Here is a 16,096-nt window from a genome sequence, read left to right as displayed (position 1 = left end):
ACTTGTAGGTGAGATGGTGGATCTACAGCACAGCCCCAGAGAAGAGCCGGCTCACAGGGGGAAAGAGGGGAAGAGAAAGGGAGAAGTGAAGGGGGAGGGGAAGACAGGAGAGGAAGGAAAAAGAGAAGCAAAAAAGAGGACGGTGAAGATGGGGCGCTCAGGCAGCAACACCAACAGAGGCGGAGAGTAGAGGAGCTGCACTTAAAGGCTCCAGGAGGGAGCTGCCGGCCTGAGTGAGCCAAGCCTCTATCTTCACTGTCAGCAACCTTGGTGCCAAAGGATTCCAAATAAGACCCACCTTAGCAGCTGCCGGAAGTGGTGGGTTACCTGTCTCCTGGTCAAAAGTGGGATAATCCACAGTCTAGATAGTCACTGTAACTGGGTCTTTCCCCATCTTCTATAGATACGTGAATCTCTTAACTTAAAAGATATTTCAGGACTTCCCTGGTGGCGCAGTGGTTAAGAATCTGCCTGCCAAACATGGGTTCTAGCCCTGGTCCAAGAAGATCCCACATGCCACGGAGCAACTAAGCCCGTGTGTCACAACAACTGAGCCTGTGCTCTAGAGCCCGCAAGCCACAACTACTGAGCCCACATGCCACAGCTACTGAAGCCCGCACTCCTAGAGCCTGTGCTCCACAAGAGAAGCCACTGCAATGAGAAGTCCACACACTGAAACTAAGAGTAGCCCCTGCTCGCCACAACTAGAGAAAGCCCACGCACAGCAATGAAGACCCAATGCAGCCAAAAATTAATTAATTAATTTTTTTAAAAAGATATTTCAGGGAATTCTCTGGCAGCCCAGTGGTTAGGATTCAGTGCTTCCACCGCCGGAGCCCAGGTTAGATCCCTGGTTGGGGTACTAAGATCCAGCAAGCCACACGGCGTGGCCAAAAAAAAGGTATTTCGGGCTTCCCTGGTGGCGCAGTGGTTTAGAGTCCGCCTGCCGATGCAGGGGACATGGGTTCATGCCCCGGTCTGAGAATATCCCACATGCCGCGGAGCGGCTGGGCCGTGAACCATGGCTGCTGAGCCTGCGCGTCCGGAGCCTGTGCTCCACAACGGGACAGGCCACAACAGTGAGAGGCCCGCGTACCGCAAAAAAAAAAAAAGATATTTCAACCCAATATAATTTTATTGAGGTTGTTTCTTAAGGAAAACCCACCCAAATTTGGAAATAGATTGTATCTCAAAAATCTGGTAAACAGGGGACTTCCCTGGCCGTTCAATGGTTAAGATTCCACACTTCCACTGCAGGGGGCAAGGGTTCGATCCCTAGTCAGGGAACTAAGATCCCGCATGCTGCTATGCATGGCAAAAAAAAAATCTGGTAAACAATTTCTGCATATTCCCATTGAAAATGGTATTAAACTGCAAGTGAGGAGGAATGCGGAACAGGAAATAAGGGTGGTAGTATCCAATCTGATCCCAAGGTTTGAGAAGTTGTATAGTGCTCAACAGTATACAAATCTCATTAGTAAGTAATTGTGCTTATTTAAGAATAAAATTTTTTAATTCAATTTACGAATATTATTCTTACAAACATCTATTAGTTGTTAGGATATAAATGCTTGTTATTTAGACCTAAATACTTAATAAACTAAACTGTTAGGTATTTCTTTTGGTATTTTTAGGGCATGGTGAAAAATGTTAAGGCAGCACTAAGAGTGCCCAAAACCAAGAAAACTTGGGAACCTCCCTCTGTATTGAAATGGTGAGATCACCAAGACACATTGTCAACTGAATAATAGAAGACCTAGACCATGTTCATGAACATGGCATCCTAACTCTTGTGTACTAAAGAGGGACAATAAAAATATAAATTTTTATTTCTGGTAATTGCAAAAAGAGCTTTTGGAAGGAAAGATATACAAGACCAATAAAAGTGATTATCCACACATGTGGGGTTGAGGCATGGAAAAAGAATACCAAAATGATTACTTGGAACAAGTGAAAGGGGAAGAAGTGAAACTTGATTTACATTTTTATATCACTAGAGTTTATACTGGCTATCATTTTATATTTTTGATTTATGAACCATGTGAATATATTATCTCAATTAAAAGATAATATTAATTATCTTAATTAAAATTTTAAATAAATGTAAAAAAAAAAAACTAACTTAGCAATGTAGCACAATTCCTTTAAGGAAGAAAGGAAGTCCCTGAGAAGAGATGTTGACTCAAAGTTTGGCTGCTTGTGGGAGGTATTTGAGGAAAGGCACAAAGGGCAGCCGTGTAAAAAAATTATTTATATATACCCAAAATGGGCATTATACAGGTATTCAGAACTTGAGGATTACATCCTAATTCTAAAGACTGTGTAAAGACACCCATTTCCCAGTGAGAACACAAACTAAGGGTTGACATTCAGAGAAAAGCAAAGTCTTCCCCAGCACCCCAGGCCTGACTCTCCCTTCCACGGTGCTCCAGCAGCACCAGTATTCATACCATCAGCACAGCACTCATCACACTTCCTGAGAGCTAGTTGTCACATGCCACCCCACTGGACAGGGTCACTCCTAGAGAGCAAGGACTCTGCCACAACCAACATTCTATCTCCAACACTTGGACTAAGGCTTTGCATTTAACAGAAATGAATTAACCGCTCACTGTAGTGAATTTAAAGAACTATCACCCAGTTGTCATCTTTGCTAAGCACCTACTAAGTGTACCTCAGGATATTTCCTCTTACAACAACTCATACATGCAGTGCAAGACGTTCAGCCCTCAAAAATATAAGGAAGGAGGGCTTCCCTGGTGGCGTAGTGGTTGAGAGTCCACCTGCCGATGCAGGGGACACGGGTTCGTGCCCCGGTCCAGGAAGATTCCACATGCCGCGGAGCGGCTGGGCCCGTGAGCCATGGCCGCTGAGCCTGCGCGTCCGGAGCCTGTGCTCCGCAACGGGAGAGGCCACAACAGTGAGAGGCCTGCGTACCGCAAAAAAAAAAATAAATAAATAAATATATATATATATATATATATATATATATATATATATAAGGAAGGGTACATGTCATTATATATTTGCCCAAACCCATGGAGTGTACAACATCAAGAGTGAACCATCATATAAACTATGAACTCTGGTTGATAAGGTTGTGTCAGCACAGGTTCATCAACGTAACAAATGTAGCACTCTGGTAAGAGATGATGCTAATGGGAGAGGCTGTGCATATAGGGGCAGGGTGTGTAGGAGATATCTTTGTACTTTCAATTTTGCTGTGAACCTTAAACTGCTCTAAAAAAAAAAAGACGCCTTTAAAAAAAAGGTTTTTTTAAAGGTTCAACAACAAAAACAACAAAAAGTTTAAGCATGAGGATGGAATACCTATATCCTAGCAGAGAACTGAGTCCCCCTTGGACGATCACTTAGCACCCTGCACCCCAGTAGGCTGAAAAAGGACATCTGATATTGTTTAACAGATCAGACAACAACTTTGGTTCAGGACCTGTTTTATAAACGGTCCATGCTATATACAATGGAGTACTATCCAAAAGTAACAATCTTACCCCCAGAGAGCTTAAAACTCCAATAGCTAAAATAAATATGCATTTTTAAGGGTAAAACATTTTGCAAAAGAAAGGCAGGTGAACATGTGTGAAAAAATTAGAATAAACTTAAAACCAAAATTCTGGCTCCTAAGGAGGAATTCTGGTTGAGAATATCCCTGAATGAGAGGCACCAAATCTGCCTTCGTCCTTTTAAAAAGGTGGCTGTTCAATTCCCTCAATAAGGAGCTGACTCGCTTACATGGACCAATGCAGCACACGTCACAGAGTGCCAGAGACTGCTACTCAGAAGGAAAGACCCAGAACATTAACAATGAGTAACCATGGAAACTGAGATGTGCGGTGATATTTATTTTGTTTTGCCTTTTCTGCATTTTCTGTGTGAGAAATAAGAATATATTACTTTGAAAATTAGGGTTTAAAAGAAAGCTATAAAGAAATAAAGTATCATTCTAAGCCTTGTGCAGAATTTGGTTCCTTTCCAGAGAAATCTTCAGAGGACAGCAGATATGAGGGGAAAGACCTTCTGAGTAGCTTAAAACTAAGCCTGGGCCTCTCATCTCTCATTGCCCACATGAAGGAGAAATGTGCTCTGCAACAGAGCTCCCATATGTTAAAGAACTGTGCTTCCAAAGGTGCAGAGTCTCTTCACTCAGTTGCTTCCATGCCTCCAACCTGTACCGATTAGTGCAGGAATGGGGGCAGCTCCCTGAGCACTGCCCTATAGTTTCCCTGGGCAGCCCAGGAATCCAGAGACTAACCTAGAAGCTACAATGTTAAATCAGCTGTTATTTCTTTCACCAGCTATCTGGAGATTCACAGGTCTATCTATATAAAGGTTAGGAAAACCTGATGTCCTTCTCAAAGGAGAGTGTGCCCTTGGTCCAGCTCTAGGGAGTAGCCAGGCTGTTAGGTTTGCTTAAGGATCCATCACTGGGCACCCATCAATGGTATGAATATCATTCCTGGGCATGCAGGGTTCCTGCCACCCTCAGATCTCAGAGAGAGATCTTTTGTTTTCTTTGTCCTCATGCCATTTTTGGACCAAAATGACAGGAAGAACCAAATTTGGGTGCAAGGCTCATTGGACAAATCCTTGGTGGCTCTGGTGCAATATTCTAGCACCAGACTCTGGCACAAAGATCTTTCCACTCCATTCCTCTTCCTTAGGTGTTACCTAATGTACAGATAGCTGTCCTGTCCAGGTTCTGAGAATGAGGTTGATGAGAGCTAAAATATCACCCTACAAGGCTTTTCTTTGTGAGATCAAAAAGTGTGCTGGATAAGCAGATAAGCCTTACTTCTCTCTTTTATTTCATGTGCTATTTAAAGCCAATTCTCAGCCTGACATGATTTAAGACAAAGTTCTCTAGATTAGTCCTGATGTCCACAGACTGCCACAGCCACTACTCATTTTCACCCTGGGCCTTTGGGGCCACTCTTTTCAGATGAAAAGAAGACAACTGTCTTGGCTGCAGCAGGAACTAAAGAGGAAGTTCAGCCTCCCAAGACTGCTAAGAATTTAGCAAACATTGGGCAGACAATCTTGTGATGAGGATATAAATTAACAGGAGTAATAAGGTCAGTCTATTAAAATCATGAGTTTCATTAAGAACTTGCCAAAATTGGGTGGCATTCCCATTTACCTCCCCAGGAGCTCCCCTTCTAAAACCTACCAGAGAGCCCAAGACATTATTTAGAGCTTTCATTTAAGATTTCTTCTCTACCTGATAGAAATCATTACTCTTAAGTCAGTTTAAAGAAAACAGGTTCATTTTATAGAAGAATCAGAGATTTCCCAGCTACTGACAAAATTTTCCATAACAGAACAGTAGGTCAAACATGCCAAGATTAAAAATGACAGTGACAACACACAAGGAGGGACAGCTCTAACCACTACTGGCCAAGGTGAGCAGCACACAGATGCAGAAGAATAAATTATGGACTTTAATAAACACCACATCCTGCCTAACAACTGCTGTGGAATACACTCATTCCTGGTTAAAGACTCAATTTCTCCTTCATGCCAGACAAATGGTAACTCGTTAAAGCAATTTAAACAGACACCAATAAAGGAAGTTTTTGATTAAGGTCATGAATCTGGGCTGACAGGAAAACGATGGTGTTTCAGGGAAAATGGCCTATTTAGCGAAGAATTAAACCTGACGGAGGGGAAGGCACTTTCAGTGTGGTGCTGGTGAAGGAGCCCAGCCACTTCCAAAGCAACATGCTGTGGGAGGGCCAGGAGCCCACATTAGATGCACAGCTGAAGAGAAAAGGAAATTGTCTTGGGCTCTAGACCACAGTTTCCCTGTGACAAACAACCAAAAAGAAAAAAATGACCTCCATCTGAATCTCCTTGCTTCAAAACGTTATTTAATAGCAAATTTCCAAGAGTTTCTTTAGGCTTGAAAATGCCTTCAAATTCCTCTTAAAATACTCTAAAGAGTATATGATGCCCCAGTGGCCATGACAACAACATCCCTTTTCTTCTTTAGTCTGGTCAGGTGTTAGACTCTGACTGGCAATGCAGCTACCCTGTCAATAATGTAAAATAAAAACCGATTAAACTAAATAGATCTATTAATGAGTCATCACATTGATCTAGCAGAGAAAGCACAAACAAGGCCCAGACAGACAGAAATAGCAGCTACTTTTTTTTTTGTACTCCCTAAAGAGTATTTTTCAATCATCTGTTCAACAGTATGTCTGGGTAGAAGGGGTTGGAGCAAAAGGAAACACACCTGCTTTAATGCAATGACTTGAATAGGAAAGCCGCATATAGATCTCAGGGGATATGTAGTTTCTGGCGAGACAGTTAACTACCAGGGCACACTGTCCAGGGGATGCCTAAGAGAAGCCAGCACAGAACAGAGATGATATAAATGCGAAGTACTTAATGAAATGATCCTCTGCAGACTGGAGGAGGCATAGGCAAAATGAATGAGGCAAAGCATTTTAAGCTTCTTGGAAAAGATACTACTGTTGCCTTCCATCAGTTTTATTCAGTAAATATTTACTGAGCATTTATTCCACACCAGGCATGGGGTTGCAGGGGGAGGGGCACAGAGAGCAGTCTTGCTGATGAAGACACCAGACTCCAGCCCTCAGAGGTTTTCTGTCAGTGTGGAGCTGCCCTTCCTAAAATTAGCTGACCCAGGGAAATCTAACAATGTTTGTTTGACTCTGTCTCCTGCCTCATTTTTCTGCAAATGAAAGGGACCAAACGGCCTATTGCCAGACACATACAAGGTACAGGCCACCTCTAGATTTCCATTCTGTACAAACAGCAACAGTCAATCCTGACTGAGTCATATGGTGCTACTTCTAGAAAAGGTTAAAGACATGTGGTACAATTAAAGGGAGTTCGTGGGAGGGTGGGAGGGAGGAGGATAATCTCAATTCACAGTCACATTTTTAAAAGCTTGAAATTTAAATTAGACTGGTTCCCTTGAAAGATCCTTAACTATACACCTTCCTCTACCTGGGAGCCATTCTCTTGAGAGCAGACCTCCCCCAAGATCCACTTAGAACCAGATACCTCCACCACCTAAATATCATTTATTCCCCCAGGCACGCTCTCCCTTTCTTGCAGGCCATTTCTCCCACTAACCCAGAGCCCTGCCCAAGGAGACTCTACCTTCATCAAGTTGCTCAAATCCCAGGTGATAAGCAAAACTCCCTTTCCTCAACAGGTCCTAGAACCTATATGCCCAATATATTTTTGCTCTCCCACTTAGTAACCTCAATTACATACAGCCTTTCTCACCTACCCTGGAATACACTGTGACAACTTTAAAGGCACACGTATCTCTACACACAAGGTTATAAGAGAGTCTCTTGATCCAGCCAGGATCACAGCTGCCCCAAAGGCTTCATTAGCTGTATGTAAGGCCTGTCAAGCTTCTCCTTTCTGGACCAGCTACTCAGTACAACTGATGAGTAACTGCCCTTCAATTAGCAAACCAGTTGAGAATAAATTGTATTTTCTATCACCCTCAAAGGATTCTTCACACTCTTTCAGTCATCAATCTGTCACCAAATTTCATTCCAATTTACCAGTGACCCAGCAGAGGATACAAAATGCAAGACTGCTGGTGTACTGGCTTAAATAGTGCCCAAAAGGTCATGTCCACCCAGCACCTGGGAACATGGCATTTGGAAACAGGGTCTTTGCAGATGTAATCAAATTAAGATGAAGTCATACTGGATTAGGGTGGGCCCTCATCCAATGACTGATATCCTCATAAGAAGAGGGAAATTTGAACACAGACACACACAGAGGCAGAGACTGGAATTATGCTGCTACAAGCCAAGGAACACAAGGATCACCAGCAACCACCAGAAACTAGAAAAGGCAAGGAAGGATTCTTCCCTAGAGCCTTGGGAGGGAGCATGGCCCTGCTGGCACATTGATTTTAGACTTCTAGCCTCCAGAAGTGTGGAGAATAAATTTCTATTGTTTTAAGCTACCCAATTTGTGGTACTTTGTTAGGAAATTAATACAGCTGGCAAGTAAAGTAAATGCAAATGGAACTACTTCTAATTGTTTGGTATTTCAGGCAAGCTCTGAGACGCTTCACAATTTCTCATAGAAAGCACCTGTGGGGCTTCCCTGGTGGCACAGTGGTTGAGAGTCCACCTGCCAATTCAGGGGACACGGGTTCGTGCCCCGGTCCGGGAAGATACCACATGCTGCAGAGCGGCTGGGCCCGTGAGCCATGGCCGCTGAGCCTGCGCATCCGGAGCCTGTGCTCCACAACAGGAGAGACCACAACGGTGAGAAAACAGGGTAGGGGATAATAAAACTGTTTTTTAAAAAAAAAAAAAAAAAAAAGAAAGCACCTGTGGAAACTGTGAACATCTGTAACCCTAAAAAACAGGCAAAGCAAAATGCTAGTTTCAACTAGATCAGTGAAATCCTTAGAGCTTAAAGTAAACAGTCAACACAGGGATGCTCCAATTCATTTGGGTGTTTCTGATCATAACTGCTGAGGGAATTGAGGAAACAGAATGCAAGAACTTGAGGGGAATTAGGCCAGATCACTGCAGCAAAGAGCCCAGCCCTGTGAAAGAGCCCCAAGATCATTAACAGCTGAGAGCACAGGGCACTCAATGCTCACCACTACTTCCACCTGGTTTAAGGCAGCAAAAGAGTGCCACCTACTGAAGGACCACAACAGAACTAAGGCACACCTGTAAAAATTCCAATTTTTTAGTTAAAACATGTTCCCAACTCCCAGGAGGAGAATGGCAAAAGAGAGGAGAGTCTACAACCAGTATCTCTCTGTAGAATTTGCCTAATCTTCCTCAAGAGACACTGAACTGTATTCTGCCCAACTCAGGCATCAGCGATTCAAATAACCAGATGGTCAGTGGCCTCTGACCACACAGGCAAGCTTACCTTTTGCTGAATGATTGACAGAGGGAGGTTCATCGTCAGATGTAGAGCTGAGGTTCAGGGCAAGCTCTGCAACTCTTTTCTTCTGTTTCTTGAGAGGGGCAGTGCATTCTGAATCATTTCTCCTCCTCATTGTTGCTGCAACCACAAATCCAGATAGTCAGCTGCCCTTGTCAGAGACACTAGGATCACAGCAGGAATTCCAAAGAATGGGAATGAACCATTAATGCATGAACGTTGGCAACTCCAAACAGCTTCCATTGCCAGCACTTGAATAGCTTCTTCCTCAGAATGAGGTCCAGGAAGGATGCTAGCCAAGCTCTGGTTTTCAATAACAGCTGTTAGTTTTACTGGAAAATGTGGTGCTCACAGACCCAGCAGCCTCTGGGCCATTGGTGTCAGATACCAAAAAGCCATGGATCAACTCCACGAGCCACAGGAGGAAAAAGACCTTGCGTACTTGTTATTCTGTATTTTTGATGCAACACTGGCCATGTGTGACAACCATGTATACTTGAAATTAATTATGAAACCTGATGAATATCAACAAATATTTCCAAGGTGAAAAAATCATCCCAGAATGATTGCTACATCACCATTATTATTTCACCAGGACAATTAAGAGATTATACAATATGATACAAATGTTGGGTTTTGGTTTACTTCAGGATGTTTGAAAACATGGGAGAATTGGGCAAGTTTTTAAACGGAGTAAGGAATGGAAGTAGTGGTTGACTTAGAACTGAGAAAACAGAAGAGTGGGAAAGTTAGCAGGACCGGAGGTAGCCATATCATAGGACTCAGGTACAAAAACAATTTTAAGAACAAGAACCCACCTCCACAAAAAAGAATGGAAACAGGCAAGGCACCATGTCACCATCATCCATGCCCATGGGTAAGCATGAGAGGCAAGCATGAGGGGAAAAAATGAGATGGAATGAAGTGATTATGAGATTCCTGAAATCTTAAGGAATGATCAAATTAAAGAACAATTAGGAATAGAAGTGAATGGTGTGGTTTACACACAACCGTTGGCTATAAGAGGACTCAGAAAAGAGAAAGTACTCAAAAATAGGAGCAAACAGGTGGGTGCTCAGCTGCGCTGCAATTCCTTAGGAAAGGGGAGTTGCAGGTGCACAAGAACAGGCTTACAGTATGGGTCACAGCAGCAAGAGAGTGATGAAATCCAAAGATACCACTGATCCCCTCATGATTCAAACATGAATCACGTTTCACTTCTCTCCAGCTCAAGGATGAGGCAGCCTACCCAACACATAATCTCCTCCTTCCTAAGGAGGCAGCCTCTTACTAGGCACAGGCAGGGGCTATCTGCGGAAGTAGGAAGAACAGGAGACGTTGAACAAACAGAAAGCAAAACCAGGCTGAGCCACATTTCACTTTAAACTACGGTGTTAAATAACCCCTCACCCCAAAGGCCCATAACGTAAGCAAAAAGGGTCCTCTGATTCCTAGCGACTCCGGGGGAGACTGGAAGCACAGGAAACTCAAGAACTGTGCTGAGGTAGGTGCCAACAAAGGAGAGGAAATAGCGTCCGAAAGGCAGGAGATACCGATGCTCCTCCCAAACCACCTTAGATTTGGGCCTTCCAAATCACCTCATTCAACCCTCTCCTTTTCCACTAAAAGAAACTGAGGCCCGAGAGGGGAAGGCCGCACAGCTAACCAGTGCCCAGCTCAAGTGACCTACACATCCAAAAGAATGTGCCCTGGCAGAGAACTTCTAAGTGGAAGGCAGAAGGCCTGGTTCTACCTGCTGCTCCCCCAGGGAAGGGGTTCAAATCCCCTCTCCAGTCTTCTCTACCTGGGCCTCGGTTTCACACTACCACCCCTATTCATAGAGGGAAGAGATGAGCTCACATCTCCCCGGGCCAGTCTTTTCATTTGTAGATAACGTGAGTGTCTGAATGTGTGCGCAGAGACGTTTGGCAGCGGCAGCTGGTGGACTGGGGATGGGGCGCGGGGAAGAAGGGTATAAAGGAGGAAGGGAGAGAGAAAGGGCGGTGAGGGTCACGACCGCCCGTGGGGGGCCGAGGGGAAGATACTGAGCCCGCGGGCCCGCCCGCTCGCTCCCCCCGGGCCGCGCGTCGGCACTCACGCTGAGGGAAGAGGGCGAGCTGCCAAGGAGCGGAGAGGGGGGGATCAGGCCGCCGATGCCGCCGCCACCAGGCCTGGCCCTGCCGCTGCCAGAGCCGCCGCCTCCTCCCCCAGTTTCGCTTCCCCACAAGCCCGCCCCGGTCCGCTGGTCGCGTAGTCGCGCTCGGGTCCCGCCCTGCGGGACGCGCAGCTTGATGACGTCAGGGCATCCAGCTCCCTCCACCCTCCCGGGCCCTGGCCCCGGGGCAGACCGCTTTAGTTCTGGCCCGCCCCACCCCCTGCCCCCGAGCAGCCCAGAGCGCCTGCGCAGAAGACCCAACGGGGAAAGGATACAAAAGCAAAAGTAACCAGGTATCTTCCGGCTTTGCGTACGAGACACAAATATTAAAAACAAAAAAGGCCAGGTGCCATCACATCAACTCATCTCTCTTAATCTCATTATTATCTTAATTTTACAGATTAAGAACAAGTTTAGAGAGGGAATTCCCTGGCGGTCCAGTGGTTAGGACTCCACGCTTCCATTTCTGGAGCACGGGTTCTATCCCTGGTTAGGGAACTAAGATCCCACAAGGCCCCCGGCGCGGCCAAAAAAAAAAAAAAAAAAAAGGAACAAGTTTAGAGAGGTAAACGGAAAACTGGTTGAGGGCAGAAACCCAGTCTTCTTGTTCACTGCTGTATCCCCAACACGCAGCATACAGTACATTCTCTACAGATATTGAACGAAGGTCCAGAGGAAAGAAAGAAGGCCGCCTGTGGCATTTTACCATATGGACACAGATGGCTTCCTTTGCCAAACCCCTCTTCTGATCTTCAGACCAATATGGCCAAAAGTCTGACGAACATCCTCACTCAGTCACTTCACACCCATAGATTCAAGTCTGACCTTATATTCTCCCATAAGCCTGCTCTTTTTCCAGTGAATTACACCACCATTGGTCCAACCAGAAATCTCCTCTCATGCCCCAGAGCCTCCAGTATATACTTTATTGCGTTTACCTACAAATTATCCCAATCTATCCATTCTCCATCCACATTGCCACTAACCACGCACTCACCTTCTCTCCTCAGGATTTCTCCAATAATCTCCAAATCATTGTCCCTGTCTCCAGTCGGGATCCCTCTAGTGCAGTCTCCACAAATCAAAGTTATTAAAAGAAAAAAAAACGAATTTGATCCTGTTACAACCCATCAATGATGAAAGCCCATCAATGGCTTCTCACTTCTCTTAGGATGAAGCCAATGTCCTTAGGATGGCATACAAGACCCTCTCATCTGACCCCTTCTGCAGTCATACTTTGAGCTACTGGTCCCTTAGTTCTCCCCATTGCGGTTTTCTCTTGGTTTCTCAACCATGCCATGCCTCTCGAAAGAGTTCATCCCCTTTCCTGGATTGCTCTTCTCCCTCTCTTTGCTTGGATAATGTCCACTTATCCTGAGGCCTGTTTAGTGTTCTTATCTCTGGTAATCTTTCCTGACCCCACAAGTCTGAGTGGGGAGTCCCCCTAAGCTTCCATAGCCTTCTGTCATTCACTATCAAAGCACTCACCAGTCTTGTATAATGACCCACTGACTCATCTGCCTCCCCACTCAGCTGTAAACTTTGTACAGGAAAGGTTATGTCTGTCTGTATTAAATCCATAAGATTTAATATTGTGGCTGGTAGTAGGTACGCAATAGACATTTAATTGAATATGTGGAAGTATGGAAAATGAATGAAGGTTAAGTGATGTGCCCCAGGTCACAGAGCTAGGAAGCAACAAATGAGCATTTAAACTGTTCTAAAGCTGTGTCTTTCCACCTCACCAGGGGTTCTTAACATGGGTTAAGACATTATTCTTAACATGTATTGGATACCTTTGGTAATCTTGTAAAGCTTGTGAACCCATTCTCAAAATGATAATTTGAAGGGCATAATATACTATGTATAGGATTACAAAGGAAATCAATTATTTGAAATACAGTTACTTTTTTTTTTTGCGGTACACGGGCCTCTCACTGTTGTGGACTCTCCCGTTGCGGAGCACAGGCTCCGGACGCGCAGGCTCCGTGGTCATGGCTCACGGGCCCAGCCGCTCCGCGGCACGTGGGATCTTCCCGGACCGGGGCACGAACCCGCGTCCCCCGCATCGGCAGGTGGACTCTCAACCACTGCGCCACCAGGGAAGCCCCGAAATACAGTTACTTTTAAATTGTGATTTACTTTTAATGTAAAGCGTTAAATAATGAGAATGCATTTAAAACACAGGAAAATTAATGATAAATTTACTTTTATACATATGAGTAAATCCAGTGAATAATGCTGGAACAACCAGATAAATATATAGGGGAAAGATGAATCTTGATTCCTACCTTACACCATATGTAAAATTAAATCAAAATGGATCAGACCTGGGCTTCCCTGGTGGCGCAGCGGTTGAGAGTCCGCCTGCTGATGCAGGGGACACGGGTTCGTGCCCTGGTCCGGGAAGATCCCACGTGCCGCGGAGCGGCTGGGCCAGTGAGCCATGGCCGCTGAGCCTGCGCGTCCAGAGCCTGAGGCCACAACAGTGAGAGGACCGCGTACCGCAAAAAAAAAAAAAAAAAAAAAAAAAAAAAAGGATCAGACCTAAACAAAGAGCAAAAACGGAAAAGAAAAAAAAAGCTTATAAAAGAAAACATAGGTGACTATAGTTAGCAATAACGTATTGTATATTTGAAAGTTATAACCATGTGAGGTGCTGGATGTTAACTTACTGTGGTAATCATTTTCCAATATATACATATATCAAATTATTATGTTTTACACCTTGAACATACAATGTTATATCAATTATATCTCAATAAAACAGGGGAAAACAGAAGTTTAAAAAAAGAAAACATAGAAAAATATCTTTGCAGACTTGGAGTAGACAAAGATATTTTTTACAAAGGACCCAGAGAGCATTAATCAGAAGAAAAAATTGAGAAAAATAGACTTCACAAAATAAAAAGGCTTCTGCTCATCAAAAGACACCGTTAAGAAATTGAATAGGCAAGCCACGGACTGAAAGAAAAACATTCACAGTACAAATATTTGACAAATGACTTATTTCCAAAAAAATATATAATACCCAACAACAGAAAGAGAAACAGAAGTTTCCAATTCCTGTCAAAATGGAGAAAACACATTCCATCCCATTTCTTCCACTGAATGCAATTTATAACCTAGGCAGAATGCATGCAACACCTATCTGAGGATTATGAAAAGAAATGGTAGCAGAATTCTTCTTTTTTTAAAATAAATTTATTTATTTTATTTATTTATTCTTGGCTGTGTTGGGTCTTTGTTGCTGTGCACAGGCTTTCTCTAGTTGTGGCGAGCAGGGGCTACTCTTCGTTGCGGTGCATGGGCTTCTCTTGTTGCTGAGCACGGGATCTAGGCGCACAGGCTTCAGTAGCTGTGGCATGTGAGCTCAGTAGTTGTGGCTTGCGGGCTCTAGAGCACAGGCTCAATAGTTGTGGCACAACAGGCAGGCCCAGCTGCTCCGCGGCATGTGGGATCTTCCCAGACCAGGGCTTGAACCCATGTCCCCTGCATTGGCAGGCGGATTCTTAACCACTGTGCCACCAGCGAAGCCCAGCAGAATTCTTGGAAGGAAAAACAGAAGTCAAAGAACTACCAAATCAGGGTGAGTTTCCCAGTTGTTCCCCCTCTGGTATCTCCTGGACAGGACTGAAAGGCAGCCTGAAACCTGGAACGTGTAAGGGGTGCAGATGGAAAGGGCTCCAAGAAACCATCTATTTCTTATCCCAGAAGCAAGAAATAAGTCCCTACAGGTCAGAGAAACTGGAGGAAATCGCGTGGTTTTTGTTTTGTTTCTTTGATTCACTTAAGGTTCCTCCATGTCTTTTCATAGTTTGATAGCTTATTTCTTTATTTATTTATTTTTGGCTGGATTGGGTCTTTGCTGCACATAGGCTTTCTCTAGTTGTGGCGAGCGGGGGCTACTCTTCATTGTGGTGCATGGGCTTCTTACTGCGGTGGCTTCTCTTATTGCAGATCATGGGCTCTAGGCGCGCGGGCTTCAGTAGTTGTGGCTCATGGGCTCTAGAATGCAGGCTCAGTAGTTGTGGCGCATGGGCTTAGTTGCTCCACAGCATATGGGATCTTCCTGGACCAGGGATCAAACCTGTGTCCCCTGCATTGGCAGACAGATTCCTAACCACTGCGCCACCAGGGAAGTCCCAGCTTATTTCTTTTTAACACTGAATAATATTCCATTGTCTGGATGTATCCCAGTTTTATTTATCCATTCACATACTGAAGGACATCTTGGTTACTTCCAAATTTTGGACATTACAAATAAAGTTTCTATAAACATTCATATGCAGGTTTTTCTGTGGACATAATTTTTCAATACATTTGGGTAAATACCAAGGGGCACAATTACTGGATCATATGTTAAGAGTATGTTTAGTTTTATAAGAAACTGCCAAACTGTCTTCCAAAGTGGCTGTATCATTTTGCATTCCCACCAGCAATGTATGAGATTTCCCACTTTTCCACATCCACACCAGCACTAGGGTTGTCAATATTCCAAATTTTGGCCACTCTAGTATGGGTGTAGTGGTATCTTGTTCTAATTTGCATTTCCCTGATGACCTATGATATGGAACATCTTTTCATATACTTGTTTATTATGTGTGTATCTTTGGTGAGGTCTGTTAAGGTCTTTGTCCCATTTTTTAATTAGGTTATTTGTTATCTTATTATTATTATTTATTTATTTTTTGGCTGCGTCGGGTCTTAGTTGCGGCACGCAGGATCTTTCATTGTGGTGTGAGGGCCCAGAGCTCATGGGCTCTGTAGTTGCGGCACGCTGGCTTAGCTGCCCCGCAGCACGTGGAATCTTAGTTCCCTGACCAGGGATCGAACCGCCATCCCTTGCATTGCAAGATGGATTCTTAACCACTGGACCACCAGGGAAGTCCCTTGTTATCTTATTATTAAGTTCTAAGAGTTTTAAGAGTGACTGTCCGGTTGTTCTGGTATCATTTTTTTTTCTCTAGTGCCATTTTTTAAAAGACTATCTTTGCTCCACTGTACTGC

The 16,096-nt window shown here is 44.3% G+C and overlaps 1 protein-coding gene across 1 annotated transcript in view; it reads right to left on the bottom strand.

The window, feature by feature from the left end:
• Positions 1-11,185, bottom strand: part of CMTR1 (cap methyltransferase 1) — a 63,371-nt gene extending 52,186 nt beyond the window's left edge. Inside the window, exons 1-2 of the mRNA XM_082639887.1 lie at positions 11,030-11,185; positions 8,917-9,051 (exon numbers count right to left, since the gene is read on the bottom strand). Of these exons, the coding sequence (XP_082496013.1) occupies positions 8,917-9,046 (130 nt within the window). The 5' untranslated portion in view covers positions 9,047-9,051; positions 11,030-11,185. The remainder of the gene's footprint in view (positions 1-8,916; positions 9,052-11,029) is intronic.
• Positions 11,186-16,096: the final 4,911 nt, after the last annotated feature.

Source organism: Mesoplodon mirus (genome assembly GCF_964341445.2).
Source record: "Mesoplodon mirus genome assembly, chromosome: 12".
NCBI classification, from domain to species: domain Eukaryota; kingdom Metazoa; phylum Chordata; class Mammalia; order Artiodactyla; family Ziphiidae; genus Mesoplodon; species Mesoplodon mirus.
The sequence above is the reverse complement of the archived record's forward strand: the minus strand, read 5'-3'. Positions and strand labels throughout refer to the sequence as shown.